At 38.0% G+C, this 15,371-nt stretch overlaps 1 protein-coding gene across 2 annotated transcripts in view; it reads left to right on the forward strand.

Annotated features, from left to right (window-relative positions):
- The window catches only part of LOC146005236 (protein FAM91A1), a 124,578-nt gene that overhangs the window by 64,650 nt on the left and 44,557 nt on the right, over nucleotides 1-15,371 (forward strand). For both annotated transcript variants that reach the window (XM_083144319.1, XM_083144320.1), the window contains 2 exons: nucleotides 4,917-5,124; nucleotides 14,955-15,250. In XM_083144319.1, coding sequence (XP_083000445.1) covers nucleotides 4,917-5,124; nucleotides 14,955-15,250 — 504 coding nt within the window. The remainder of the gene's footprint in view (nucleotides 1-4,916; nucleotides 5,125-14,954; nucleotides 15,251-15,371) is intronic.

A 15,371-nucleotide genomic window follows, 5' to 3' on the forward strand; every position in this document is an offset into this window, starting at 1 on the left:
AAGTAAAATAATCTAAATCAAATCAAATCAAATCAAATTCATCTATCGATACCAGTCAATACTTTCCATCATATTGATATTTCACAGAATCTGCAAAAATGCCGTGCAGCACCTTGGCAGAGTCTAATAATCCTGGAAATTATGCAATATTGAAACTTCCTTTTTCTTTTTGCACAAAAAACTGTATTTTTTGATTACATAATATCTATTTTAATATTCTGATGTAATTTTTGAATATTCTAAAGCACTTGGTAAATTGATGCATATACTCGGAATTGGAGAAGAAATTTACACACCAATTTTATTCAATATTTTGAACAAATTTTAATTATTACAATTTTTGAAGTATCGGCATCAGTAAGAGTATCTGCATTGTTATCGGTTCAAAGTGGTGTCTAAATTAAATAGCAAGTTAAAGAAAATGTGAAGTGCATGGGGAAATGAACTCTCAAGCTGATGGATGTCCAGGACGCTGTTAAATACTGGTTCCGTAGGCAACCACAGGCGTTCTTTGGTCTACTAATGTTCTGGAACACTTGAAACAACAATGCAACTATGTGTAGTGGATATGTATCTATTACTTTCTGTATGTTAACATATTCCAACCAATGAACCATGCTTGGAAAAAAAACAAAGTACCACTTTCATTGGGTGACACTTATATAGGGAGTCCCAATAAAAGTGGATTTATTATGCTTAAGAAAATACTGTATATTTACGAAATGGCAAATATTTTTACATCATTACAACAGGTAAATGTTCTGATTTAAGAATGAAAGATGACCTCCAGCATACGTCCCCCACAACTTGCTCTGCAGGACTTCACTCTCTCAATGAAATTTATAATCACTTTTTCACATTCTTGCTTATCGATGTGGCTGATAATGCATTCAATTTCCTGCTTGAGTTCTCGCACTGTTCTGGGTTTGTTTGCATAGACCTCTGATTTCAGGAAACCCCCAATGGTAGTAGTCACAAGGAGTAAGGTCACATTCGCGAGAGAGGACTCGGCCACTGTCCCGTGGGAGGTTTGGCAGGTATCGCCATCTTGTTGTAACCACATGCGTTCAATATCAATTCCATTCAAATGCAGCCACACAGAAGTGCTAACCATTTTGCGGTACCATTCTCCATTAACTGTCATGGCAGTTCCATTCTCGTCTTGAAAAAAAGTATGGTCTTATCACTCCACTTGTAAGAACAGTGTTACCAACCCAACCACATAAAATTTTGCGTAAATCAAACTTGGCATTCTTAAATCGGAACATTTACCCATTGTAATGATCTAAAAATGTCATTCTTTTTTAAAAAAGTATTTTATTACGCATACTAAATCCGTCGCTTTTGTTGGGACACCCTTTACAATAAAGTAGAGCTGAGCTCACAGTGTTAGATAGTATCAGTAGGAATTTGAAAGTGTGGGGCGTTACCCCAACACCCCCTATACGCCGTCATGGCATGGTGCTAAGCACAGGGAAGCACTTTAGCTTTTTTTTTGTACCAGCTGGTGCTTCCTTAAGTCAGGTGTCTCGCAGAGTCCACAAAAATGCCATTGATTGAATCTAAATATCCTGGAAATGATGCTAAATGCTTAATTATCATTATTTTTGTAACAAGACTATGGTGCAAATGGAATTTGTAATCATATGATTATGTCATATGAAATTGTATTTAACCCTTTCTGCCCTTATGATTCCAATTGGAATCAATAACTTTCTTCATTTTGATAGGGCATATTACATGATGAACGATTCTGAAATTGTATGTCCTAGTAACAGTCATTGCCGACAAATGACAGCTGTTTGCTCTTCCATTACGATTGACAGTTCAGGCCTAGTTTTCTTTTGTTTGTTGACATACACATGGCATTTCGACTTCATACTGCACTTGAAACTGTCGAAAATAATAATCGGTATGTTTTATACACATAAATCTTATCAATATTAGTTTTTATTACTTATATAATTTGAGATTAAATGCTCATATTAGATTATCAAGTATAAGCACACAAGCTTGAATATTTCCTATGAAAATGTAATGATTCCATTTGGAATCAACAAGTCACATGTGTAGTCAGTCATAGGGTCAGTTGTCCTCCCCCACTTTTTGCCACTTTTTCCTCTGCACTATGCTAAATCTTATTTACCAAGGGAAAGTAAATTGTCTTCCCCCCCCCCCCTATAGTTTTGGTACCCAGTCGCTGCCACTGCATGTCTATAACAACATGTTAGGTGTGACCTTGTTGTTTATTAGCAATTACATGGATATTTAGCGAATTATTTAGTTCTGCTACTGAGAATATTGTCACCAACATGATATACAAGGTGCATTCAATATATAACCGGAAAAGTTGTATAAAAAATCGAAAATAGGACCATGTTTGGCGTTTCCTTGTTATTTTGTGGTGGCATCCTAGAACTATTAACAAATGGGCCTTGCAATCCTGCCTCGCAAACAGGGTGCTGGGAATCAGGTAAAGAAGATGGCGGCACCCTTTCAGGTTTGCACCAACTTGGAGCAGTGAAGTGTCGTTAGATTTCTGTTACCTGAAGGGTTGAAACCAATCGAAATTCACCGTCGGATGGCAGTGCAATATGGTGAAAGCTGTTTGAGTCGAACACAAGTGTACGAGTGGGCAGAGAAGTTCTAACAGGGTGTAACAAGTGTTCCTAGATTTGCCACGTCCAGCACGCTCTGTCTCTACAGTCACGGAGAACAACATTGCTAGAGTTGACGAGTTGATACGGGAAATCAGGCGTATTACGGTGAGTGAGATTGCATCAAAGATGAACATTAGTGTCAGATCAGCCCACCATATTGTTCATGACGTACTGATGTTCAAGAAAGTGTGTGCGAGGTGGGTTCCAAAACATTTGACACCAGAAATGAAAGACAGGCGAATGGATGTGTGCGTGGAGTTTTGCGAAAGTACGAGGCTGAAGGGGAGACATTTCTTCACCGTATTGTCACGGCACCTTCAGATTATCACAGTTTTGGCCCACTTAAAGATGCTCTTAGTGGCTCAAGGTTCGAGGATGATGATGAAGTCCAGGCAGCAGTGCTTTGCACCTGGAATTGGGAGGCTTGTCGAGCGCTGGCGCAGGTCCATTAAACTTGAGGGGGACTACGTTGAATAATTATCATGTGTTGTATTCCATTCGAATAATAGATTATGTAAAAAAAAATATTTCTGGTTATTTATTGAATGTACCTTGTATATTGCCAAATATTGTGACGATATATCACCGACATGATAAATATTGCCAAAATATCATGACAATGTATTACTGACACGATATATATTGCCAAAACTTCGTGACGATATATTGTCTAGTTAATATCACCAGGACGATATTTTTTCAATATAACGATATATCGCACAATATCACCAGGATGATATTTTTTCAATATAACGATATATCGCCTGTACGACATATCGCCCAACACTATTTCTATCACATAGATTACAAAAACCAACTCTGCAACAAGATCTTTCTTTCTCTTAAACCTCGGAACACACGGGGTTGTGCTCCAAAGTGGCACAGTGGAACTTCTGCCACCTGCCTCATTTCATGGCTGTGCATATAAATAAAAGAGTTTATTTTTCTTGTTCTTGTACTTGATAACGGAGGGTTTGTTTTTTTCACCATAGGCTCATAGCCTAAGTGTATTGAACAAAGCGAGGTACGGTTTGTAAAACTACCATTCACAGTTTCCAAGACATGAATTTTTATTTCAAACAGTATGGAATTTATAATTTCCCACTGGAAACTTGCTCAGTATTAGTGCAAATACCAGGAGTAACAGCCTTGGCATTTAAGGATTAATCCATTAGTTCAGATTGAATATATATTTAGTGCAGTGGAAAATGACCATAATTAAAGTTCATAGACGTTGATTGTTATTACTAGACAAGCATCTTTTATACCTAAAATTAAGCATTTTCTTATCCTTTCATCAGAAAAAGCCATTGCTTTATGTGTTAATCAGCCCCCACAGATAAATCCACAACAAGCAGCCAACACATTAAACACAAGATGGAAGGAAGCACTGTTAATAGAGGACCAATATAAAAATTATCGATACCTATAACAGTGTACACTGTATAGCCAAAAGTCACTGGACACCCAGTGCTGTTCATTCCAAAGACTCTAATAATAGGTAAATAATAAGATGGACCTCCCTTTGCTTTTAATACAGCAACTCTTCGGGTCAGGGTTGTCACTAAGTTCTGGAATATTGCTGGTGAATATTTTTTCCATTCATCCTGTAGTCTTGTGAATAATTCATGGTGGTTTTCGGTCGAGTGGGTCTGTCACGCAACCGACATTCGAGTTCATCCCAAAGATGTTATATGGGGTTCAAGTCGGGGCTTTGAGCATGCCAGCTGAGCACATCCACCTGATTGTCCTCAAACCACGATGCAATGGACCCTGCTTTATGGGCAGGGGCATTATCGTGCTGATAGAGAAAAGGGCCTATTCCAAACTTTTGCCACAGTGTGGGCAGCATGCTATTGTCTAAAAGGTTCTCATAAACACCACTCTTCATATTGCCATTGACCAAAACTAATGACTCAAGCCCAAAGCAGGAAAAACAGCCCCAGGCCATGACACTAACACCACGTTCACTTGGGTGTCTGGGGACTTTTGGCTACATAGTGTGTATTGTATGTAACACAATATATTAAATAAGAAATTGACCACATTATTTAGTACATGTAATTTGGTGTTGAAAAATGGTGGTGGGAAACATATAACACGATTAAATTATCTTCCAATTCACATCCTTCAGTTGTTGAAGGCGCAAATGAGATGTGAAGTTGGAATATTATGTGCTAATTTGAATGTTAATATTATACGTAATTGACTAAATGTAGAATTTGGTTGAATGTGTTCGTAATTTGTTTATTGCAGATCAGTTACTGCTTTAACTGATGAACCTATGATAGCTGAACTTAATGCAGCTCTAATAGAGGCTGGTCTAACCCCTGAGGACACTACATCAAGTGGTACAGAAGAATCAGATCCTACATTCCTGGTCATGCAATCTCACACAAAAAGAATAGCATTTTTATTTGATTCAACACTCACCGCCTTTTTGATGATGGGAAACTTATCACCAGTAAGTATAAGAAAATTCCTTCACATCTTGCTGAAAAAATCATAACAATTTGTAATATTGTCTGCTCTTATATTTTGTGTTTTTCTTAATTTGTATTCCTTTTCTGCCTCTTTAGGCTAATTGCAGTGGTGAAAATGAGTGATGATTAGATGAAATTGATGAAACAAATGTAAAGAACTATCTATACCTAAACCAGAATTCAAACTTGGAATCTTTGGTGAAAAGAATGACAGCTGTAGTAGGGATAATAATGTATGGTAGATACACTTTCTTATTTGTGGAACATTGAAAGAATAACATTGCCTGATTTTCTACTTGAAGTGCCTGCTATAATGTGTCGAGGAACACATTCATGTAGAAACAAATAATGCCACATTAATGCCATGTATATTAATTTTATATTAAGTGAGCTGTGCTGTGGCAGTGCTAATGCAATCTTAAAATTAGTACAACTACTACACCAGTTATTTTAAACAACTCATTAGGCACAGAGAATACCTCACCGATGGCATAGACAAATGTTCTGTCTTGGCCCACATTGGAAGATTAGTAATTAATAGAGGCACATAATTTTGGTAAATAAAAAGCAAAATTTCGGTACAAAAACAGTCAATTTCTTGTTCAAAAGCGGTAAATAAAATAAATTTTCGGTGTTATAGCGGTGAAAAATCGGATGAATAGAGGTATATAAAAATACATTTTGGTTTTAAAATTGTGAATATAATCCTAAATTTGATTTAAGAACTACACTTATTACACAAAATTAATGTGAATATAATCCTAAATTTGATTTAAAAACCACTTATTACACAAAATTAACATTTCACTTCTAATAGCACATTTATGTAGTTATCAGAGTATTAAGTTTATTTCTGCGTAAAGGAGTCCATTTTTGCTTTTCAAATATTTACAGCAAAATTTATTTATTTATTTTTTTATTAAACACTACAGGCAAATGCCCAGTTACAGTGTTTTGAAGTTAACTGAGTTCAGTTTACATACATATTGACAAAACAAGTAATTAAGAATTGGAAAGAAAACAACAAAGACAAGGAGAAAAGAACTACGTATAAGACGGAACAGAATAATCATTACATAACAACAACATATAATACAAGGGTGGTATATCATAAAGTATACAACATATTTGGTTACAATGCTATTGTATACAGGGTTCACATAATAAGTTTGCTTTTAGGTCTAAATAGATCAATATCAGGGGTATTATTGGAGACTATATTGTAACGCGCACATCCTCCTCATGGGATCCGTTTCAGCCATCCTGGTTCTACTACGTGAAATTTTAAAGAGGTCATTTCTGGGTCTTAATTTTGAGTATGGAACATAAAAGTTTATTTTTGCAAGAAGTGCGAAAGAGTCTATTTTTCCATTGACAAGTTTCGAAAGGAAAGTTAACTGGTGCATCTGTCTTCTTTTTTCTCAGCATGTTGCGTAAGATGTCACCCGAAGTGAATTTTGGATAAATGCCATCTAATTTATATACTAAATACCTTAAGAATTTATTTTGGAGTTTCTCTATTTTTTCGATTTCCTTTATAAATAACGGGTCCCAAACGACTGAGGCACATTCAAGTTTTGATCTGACAAACGTATAGTAAAGTAGCAAAAAGGTTTCTTTTTTATTAAACTGGCTACCCATTCTCATCACAAATCCTGGGTTCCTGTGCGTTTCACTGAGGATGCGCGCAGTGTGTGTCTGGAAATTTAAAACTTTTTCAAATGTGACTCCCAAGATCAGTTACAGGATTCTCTCTTAGGATTTCTACGTCGGAAATGTTATACGAGTATTGGATGGGATGTTTGTTACGTGTGAATGACACTACTTTGCATTTCTTGGGATTGAGATTAACCTTGTTGTTCTTGCACCAACCAAGTACTTCCTTAAGTTCGTCTTGTAATTTCGTACAGTCGTGATCACTTTTAATTTGTTTGAAAATTTTGACATCGTTAGCAATGATTAATTTTTCAGAGTTTTTTAGTGCGTCTGGTAAATCGTTAATGAAAATCAAGTACAGCAGGGGGCCTAGGTTCGAAGCTTAGGGGACACCGGAGCTGGCTATGTAATAGGAGGACCTTAGTCCTTGGTGCGTGACATATTGTCGTCTATTCTGTAAATATGAAGCAAGTAGTTTTATAAGTTGCGGGGAGAGGCAGATGTAAGCTAGTTTCTGAATTAAAGTTTAGCTGGAGCTGACAGTTTCGTGATTGGTCTGTAGTTACTTATGTCTGTCTTATCTGCTGCTTTGGGGATTGGACAAATCTCCGTCGTTTTTTCAACTTGCGGGGAATTTTTCTGTTTTCAAGATTAAGTTAAAGAGGGTGTGGAGAGGGAACTTGAGCGCCTCTGAGCAACCTTTAATAACGTAGGGGGGGATTAGGTTCGGTCCAGCTGCTGTTTTTGGTTTGAGTTTCTTGATGGCTTTTTCGATTTCTTTTATGGAGATTTCTGGGATGCTTAAGAGACTAAGTTGGGATTTCGGGATCACGTTCGTATGTGTGGTTTCGTAAGAGGATGGTTCCGAGGAAAAGACATTCGAAATATGTAGCTTAAACATTCTAGATGTTATTGTTATCAATAGGTTCACCATTGAGTTTGGTTGGTTGGGCTGGTGGATTCTTCCTTTGATTCTTAACTAAAGACCAAAAGAGATTTGGGTCGCGAGTCAGATTAGCTTCGCAGCTGTTAAGGTAGTTTTGGTAAACTTTGTTTATTTCCGCTTTTAATTTCGTTCTTAGGGCTTTAATGTTAGCTTCATGATACCCTACATTTCCTTGTTTTTGTTTCCATATGATAGTGTGACTTAATCTTTATACCTTTTATAATATCTAGCGTGAACCAACATGGGTACTGATTAGAATAAGTTGAGCGGGAGAATGGGATGCATTCATCAAATATATACTTAATTATTTCATAAAATTTGTCCACTGCAAGATCGATATCGTTGTATTTATGTAATTGTTCCCAGTTAGCTGATTTAAATTTGTGAAACGTACTGACGAAATCAGCTTTCTTAAAATTGTATCGCTTAATACTAGACTTTGAAGTTTTACGCTTAGGTTTGGGGTATGGTATAACAGTTGGGCTGAAAAGTTCGTAGGCTAACATAGTAAAAAATATTTTTTTGACAAAATTCGATTTTATTATTCAATATAGTTGCCTTTGAGGGCGATACAACGATTATAGCGGTCATACAATTTTTCGATGCCATTTTTATAGTACGATTTCTCTTTAGCCTCAAAATAGGCCTCAGTTTCGGCGATTACCTCTTCATCAGTGCTAAATTTCTTTCCAGCGAGCATTCTTTTAAGGTCTGCAAACAGGAAAAAGTCACTGGGGGCCAGATCTGGAGAATATGGTGGATGGGGAAGCAATTTTATTACGGTTGAATATCGCTAAACATTGCTCCGAATCATCAAAACGTTGTTGCTTTTGATCGATTGTGAGCATGCACGGCACCCATTTTGCACACAGCTTTCGCATGTTCGAATATTCATGCACAATATGTCCAACACGTTCCTTTGATATTTTTAAAGTCTCAGCTATCTCGATCAACTTCACTTAACGATCATTTAAAATTATTTTGTGGACTTTTTTGATGTTTTCGTCGGTAACAGCCTCTTTGGGGCGTCCACTGCGTGCATCGTCTTCGATGCTCATTTCGCCTCGTTTAAATTTAGCAAACCACTTCTGAACGGTTGATTTTCCTGGTGCAGAGTCCGAATAATGTTTATCAAGCCAAGCCTTGGCTTCAACAGTATTTTTTTTCGCCAAAAAGCAATGCTTTATTAACACACGAAATTCTTTTTTTATCCATTTTTTCACAATAACAAAAGCTGCTTCACTCACAATGCTATATCTCATGAACTAATTATCCGGCAGCTGTGAAATTTATACACGTATCTTTTGAAGGTTAGTACTAAGTAAAAATCACATGGATTTAATTCTAGTAACGCCATCTATGAGTCAGCCTACGAACTTTTCAGCCCAACTGTTATTTATTCCTAGAGGTGGGTGGTGAGTATCTTCCAGTACCAGTGCATCCTGCCGGAGTATCTTTACATTATCTATATTTGTTAGGACTAAATCTAGGGTTTTACCGTTGGCATTTTGTATAGAATTTAAGTTTTTGAGATCATTAAAATCAATAAAGTACTTCAATTCATGACAGTGGGAACCTAACGTGAGGAGATCGTTAGTAGGATGAGTTATGTCAGGGATGTTAAAGTCACCAGCGATGAGCAATGGGGCCCCTAGAGGACAATGTGCGGCTATGTGGGAGAACAAAGTTTCTTATACCAGTAGGGGTGATAACGGCTGGATGTATATTACAGAAATATAGATGGTATGTCCATTTTCCGGTTTTAATTTTATAATTACACAGTCTATGGTTTGTTCAGTTAATGGTAAATCCACCAGTTTAGGGCAATGTTCTTTCTTTACACCAATAAGAACACCACCGCCTAGGGTTTTCCCATTTTCTCGCAGGTTGCGGTCCGATCTAAAATCATTGTATTGTTCTGAAAATATTTCCGAGTTGGATATGGAGGTGTTGAGCCAAGTTTCAGCACACAAGACCACATCATAGTTATTCGCCAAAATGCTCAGAATAAACTGATTTGTTTGTTGCTTATACCTCTTAGGTTTTGATAAATAATGCTCAAGGGTACTCGATTTGTTTGATTCTCATGAACGGTTTTGACTGAATGAACATTCTCTGGCAAGTTATCAGAAACGGAGTGTGCACTAGTTACATTTGTACTCGTTCCACTAGGTTCGAGATTGTCAGCTGTTTTCAGTAATACACCAGTGGATCCTGAGGGGATGTCCTTCTTACCTGTCAGGTTGCGATGGGCGTGGCTACGTCGACATCTTCAGAGAGGCCAAATCAATTTTCCGTGAATTCCATAACTTACAGGATAATTCAGACCTCAGAAGTTGTCGCGTCGGTAAATAAATCCTAAATTTCGTGTTTAAGAGTTTATTTCGCATTTTGCTGTTCATTTCGCATTATTTCGCGACAAAACATGGTGGCAAAATGCATCTCTCACCTTTCAAAAACATGAAAAATTAACACTATAATGTGTTTTTTGACATTTTGTTTTTTCGTCAAAAATGAAATATGCATGCCCCTAGTAATTATATTAAATGAACACACAATAAAATTTAGTTTCATATTTAATGTAAAGTTGTTCAGAAATTGTTTCTCTCTTTTCTGACTTCCTACAATAATTCAGGGTGTCTACCAAAATAAATCCAAAATTCTTTTATTATGACATTTATGTCATGACATTTTCTTGATCTTTTTTTCTTTTTCTTGACCTTTTTTTTCCCTTTTTTTCCTTTTTCTTAACATTTATTTAATTGTCTCCTACTAGGTATAGTTGGAAATTAAGAAAATATATATTTTTTATTCAAAGAAAACCTCCTTCCACAAGGCTGGTTAACTCCTTAAGTGTGGAGGGTGTATATACAGGGTGTTGCAAAATACCTGTTACAACGCTTGGGAGGTGGTTCGACAAGTAAAAACGAGGAAAAAATGTCATGTGAAAAAATGTCGAAATCGGCACCGTTTGCGAGTGACAGGCGTGCGAAAATCGCCTCACACCATGCGTAAAGTACAATAACTCAAGAAGGAAGAAAGATATCAATGTCGGAATAAAAGAATACAAACAAAATCGTGCCTGACGAATACAATGGTGCAGCAATTGAGGCCCAGTGTAAATTGCGCAAGGTGACTCTCAAAGAAAGTGGGGAATCCCGATGGAAAATATAGGAAATTTACTACTATTTTCTACATAATGTTGAGATCGGAATGTAGGCAGTAAAAAATGACGACGTATGTCCACATGTCCCACTACTGCTGGGACACCGTCCCACACTCGGGAAATAGGAAATTCACTCGAAAATGACGCTATGCCGTCAAATTACGCTCAGATTGATTTCAGCTAATTGGTACAGAAAGCTCCACTAGAGGCGCTGTGAGTGTAGGTCACCTGTTACGTATTAGTGTTGGTGGATACTACGTAGAGACTGTAGTCGACCGTTGTTTTTCCTGTCTTGTTCTGCGTCTCGCAGCGTGGAGTTTAGTCTGGCGTGTGTGTATGGTTGAATTGCGCTAAGGAATACTGTACGTAGAGTACGTATTCCCGTGTTCTTTCTCGGTTTGCAACAACTGCGTGGACACCTGTGTGACATTACGTGGGTGCTAATCACGGTAGTTGTGATCCGTCACTCGGAGGGAAAGTGCCCCTGTTTCTGGGCAGTTCTCGAACAAGACAATGGTGGAGTACTCTACCCACGAGCTTGCTGATATGCATCTCGTTTATGGAGAGGCAAACCGAAACAGCCGTGAAGCACGTCGTTTGTATCACGAACGTTTTCCCAATAGGCGATTACCAGCACATGCACTCTTTCAAAGACTTGATGCTCGACTGCGTGAAACTGGATCTCTACTACCCCGTAGGTGGGATTGTGGAAGACCCCGCACTGTGCGCACTGTGCAATTTGAAGAGGACGTGTTGGACGCGATACGAGACCGTCCTGACACCAGCACACGTGTCATTGCTCGTACTCAACAAACCCACCATAGCAATGTGTTCCGCGTTCTTCGAGAGGAGGGATTGCACCCATACAAATTGCATAAGGTGCACCACATACTGCCCACGGACTTTCCCCTACGCATGGATTTCTGCCAATGGTACGTGCAACAAACTCTTTCCATTCCAGAGTTCCCAACAATAGTTTTGTGGACCGATGAGGCAATGTTCACCAGGGACGGCATGTTCAATAGCCACAACAGCCACGTCTGGGATATGGACAATCCGCATGCAATCATTGTGCGCCATCATCAACATAGGTTCGCAGTGAATGTGTGGTGTGGCGTAGTAGGTGACCACTTGATAGGCCCGTACATTTTGCCATCTACTTTGTGTGGTGGGAATTATCGGGTGTTTCTACATGACGTATTACCTGAACTTTTGGAAAACGTGCCACTGGCAGGTAGACAACGTATCTGGTTTCAACACGACGGCGCCCCCGCACATTTCGACCGGGGAGCCAGAGCCTTACTCAACGATATTTTCGGCGATCGTTGGATTGGCAGGGGTGGACCTTTACCGTGGCCACCTCGTTCCCCCGACCTCACACCACTGGATTTCTTTGTGTGGGGAGAAATGAAAAGGCTCGTGTATGAAACCCCTGTGGAAAGTGCTGAGGATCTCGTTGCTCGTGTTAGTGCCGCTGCTGGGACAATTGGTGACATGCCAGAGGTATTTGCACGTACCAGACAATCAGTGCTTCGCCGATGCCATCTTTGTCTTGAAGTCAATGGCGGACATTTTCAACAACGTCTCTGAGTATACCGGTGTTTGTGTGAGCCCCTATCAGCACCACATAGTGTCCTTTAGTGAAAGGTACGAGTGAAGATGCTGGATATCGCTGTACTTCATACCGTCGATCTGCATGTGCGGAGGTTGTGCGCTTCTCAGTGGAATCCCTTCCAGATGTGCTGTGCCTGGAAATGTTACATGCCATTGTGTGCGTTTTCTCGCCATTCTCCGTCTTCATTCCTTCGAGGATTACCCACTTTCTTTGGGGAGCTCTCTTGTAGTATATGTACAGCCTAACGACATGTGGCCATTGTTTAACTTTTGTTTTTCGTACTGCAAAGTAGTGTGTCAACATTAAGGGATTGAAAACTTTTTTTTATGATTTTCCAGTATTTTTTTCCATTTGGGATGGTGTCCCAGCAGTAGTGAGACATGCGACAAATTGGTTTCTTTTCTTCAAACCGCAATGTGAACCGTGTACAACAGGAGATTTGCAGTTATTTTCCTATTTCCCGGGTGTGGGACGGTGTCCCAGCAGTAGTGGGACATGTGGACATACGTCGCCATTTTTTACTGGCTACATTCCGATCTCAACATTATGTAGAAGATAGTAGTAAATTTCTTGTATTTTCCATCAGGGGATTCCCCACTTTCTTTGAGAGTCCCCTTGCGCAATTTACACTGGGCCTCAATTGATGCACCATTGTATTCACCAGGTACGATTTTGTTTGTATTATTTTATTCCGACATTGATATATTTCTTCCTTCTTGAGTTATTGTACTTTACACATGGTGTGAGGCGATTTTCGCACGCCTGTCACTCGAAAACGGTGCCGATTTCGACATTTTTTCACATGACATTTTTTCCTTGTTTTTACTTGTAGAATCACCTCCCAAGCGTTGTAACAGGTATTTTGCAACACCCTGTATATGCCCTCCGCATTGTGCTGCTGTAGTGCGGAAGGCGTTTATATATATATGCCTTATGTTTTGTTTCAAGTATATTTGATTTACTGTGGCGTATGTAGTCACACAGACGTTGGGTGAGATAGTTCTAGCTGTAATAGAATCAAAGAATAGTAGCAAGAGAGGAAAAAGATGAAAAAGAAGAAGACAAAACTAATTATTCCCTTCTTCTTGTTTCTTTTCATCTTCTTCTTTTTCAGCTTTTTCCTGTCTTGCTACTATTCTTTGTTTCGACTACAGCTAGAACTATCTCACCAAACGTCTGTGTGTGACTATATATGCCACAGTAAATCGAATATAGTTGAAATAAGCATAAAGCGTATATATATATGCCTTCTGCACTACAGCAGCACACTGCGGAGGGCGTTTACTGAATTTGACGAAAAACTCTGCATTTTCCAGAAAAAAAACTACATTTTCCAGTAGCGACTTTTTCAACAAATTGTACACTTAAGGGGTTAAGATGAAAACTGAAGCTGTACTTTAACAAGAGATTTAGACTTGCTTTGCATGTAAAAAATAATGCTTCAGACTTCATCCTGGATGGAGAATGGCCACATTACTTCATTTAATATTTTTACAAAACTTCACGCATAAAAGAATATATTAATAAACCCCCCAAAAAGTGCACAAATCTTAACCACAACTCAATACAATTTAGATTTCCAAATATTCAATTTTTTCAAATCCCAGTGCAGATACATAACAATTTTTCTTGTACGTACGCGTTGCTTGCATTGTAAAATTATTTCTCTTGCAGTCTACAGTTATTACAAGCAAAAAAACCACAGTTTTTTTAGGAGAACACATGCTCCCTTCATCAGCAATTTATTTATTATTTGATTAAAGATACAGTTATAACAATGGTTCAAAATGTTTTTTAAGCAAAATATAATCAGTTATGCAATGGATGTTGTCAGTGTTACATTGTTGTAATATAGCAACTTAACTGTGAAAACAAGCAGTCTGTTTTTGTTTTTTTCCACAAGTGGAGTAAGCCACCATCTTTAAAATTTAATGTAACTGAAAACATCAAGACACTCTGTGAAAGCAATGATGATTTTGAATTGCCTGATGATATTTGGGATTCATAATTTTTAAATAAAATATAATGTGATCAAAATTTTTATATGAAATAAAAATAAAGCAGACTGCTTGTTTCCACAGTTAAGTTGCTATATTACAACAATGTAACATTGACAACATCCGTTGTATAATTGATTCCTTTTTGTTTTTTTAAAAAAATAACCTTTAATCAAACTAAAAATAAATGTCTCATGAAGGGAGCGTGTGTTCTCCTGAAACGTTACAATGAAAAACTGTGTTTTTATGCTTGTAATAACCGTAGACTACAAGAGAAATATAATTCAAGTATATAACAATGTAAAATTACTATACTGTAAAAAATTGCAAAAATCCTTGACCGCAAGTATATTTACTTGACTTTTTTTGACATTCTTGACTGGTAGACACCCCTGTAATTGGAGCAAAACTCATGCGCCCGTTTCTTTTAGGGACTGAAGAATCATGCAGTAACCATGTTTGAAGTTGGAAAATTATCTGAGGAATCTCTGGAGAGCTTCCTGTCTGAACTGGAGAAGATCTCCACAGATGACAGTGAAGGAGAAGCCCAGCGTTACTTCGACCATGCTTTAATTCTCCGCAGCACCATTCAGTTCTTGCGCTTCAACAAGGACATGGCGGCAGACAGTGACGATAATATGTGCCTTGGATTGGATCTCATTCGTTGCGAAAGCCTGCAAAGTCTGGAACCTGCAACTGCAACACGGTTATTAAATAAGAACTATAAGTAAGTATTTATGAATAAATATGCACTGAACAAAGAAGAGAAGGACTTGCTGATGTGTATTGGTTTAGTGTAACAACATATTTATTATTGTTTCTGTTGTACTCTACGGTTATTACAAGCA

Source organism: Lepisma saccharinum, chromosome 23 (assembly GCF_977018435.1).
Source record: "Lepisma saccharinum chromosome 23, izLepSacc3.1, whole genome shotgun sequence".
In the NCBI taxonomy this organism is placed as follows: Eukaryota; Metazoa; Arthropoda; class Insecta; order Zygentoma; family Lepismatidae; genus Lepisma; species Lepisma saccharinum.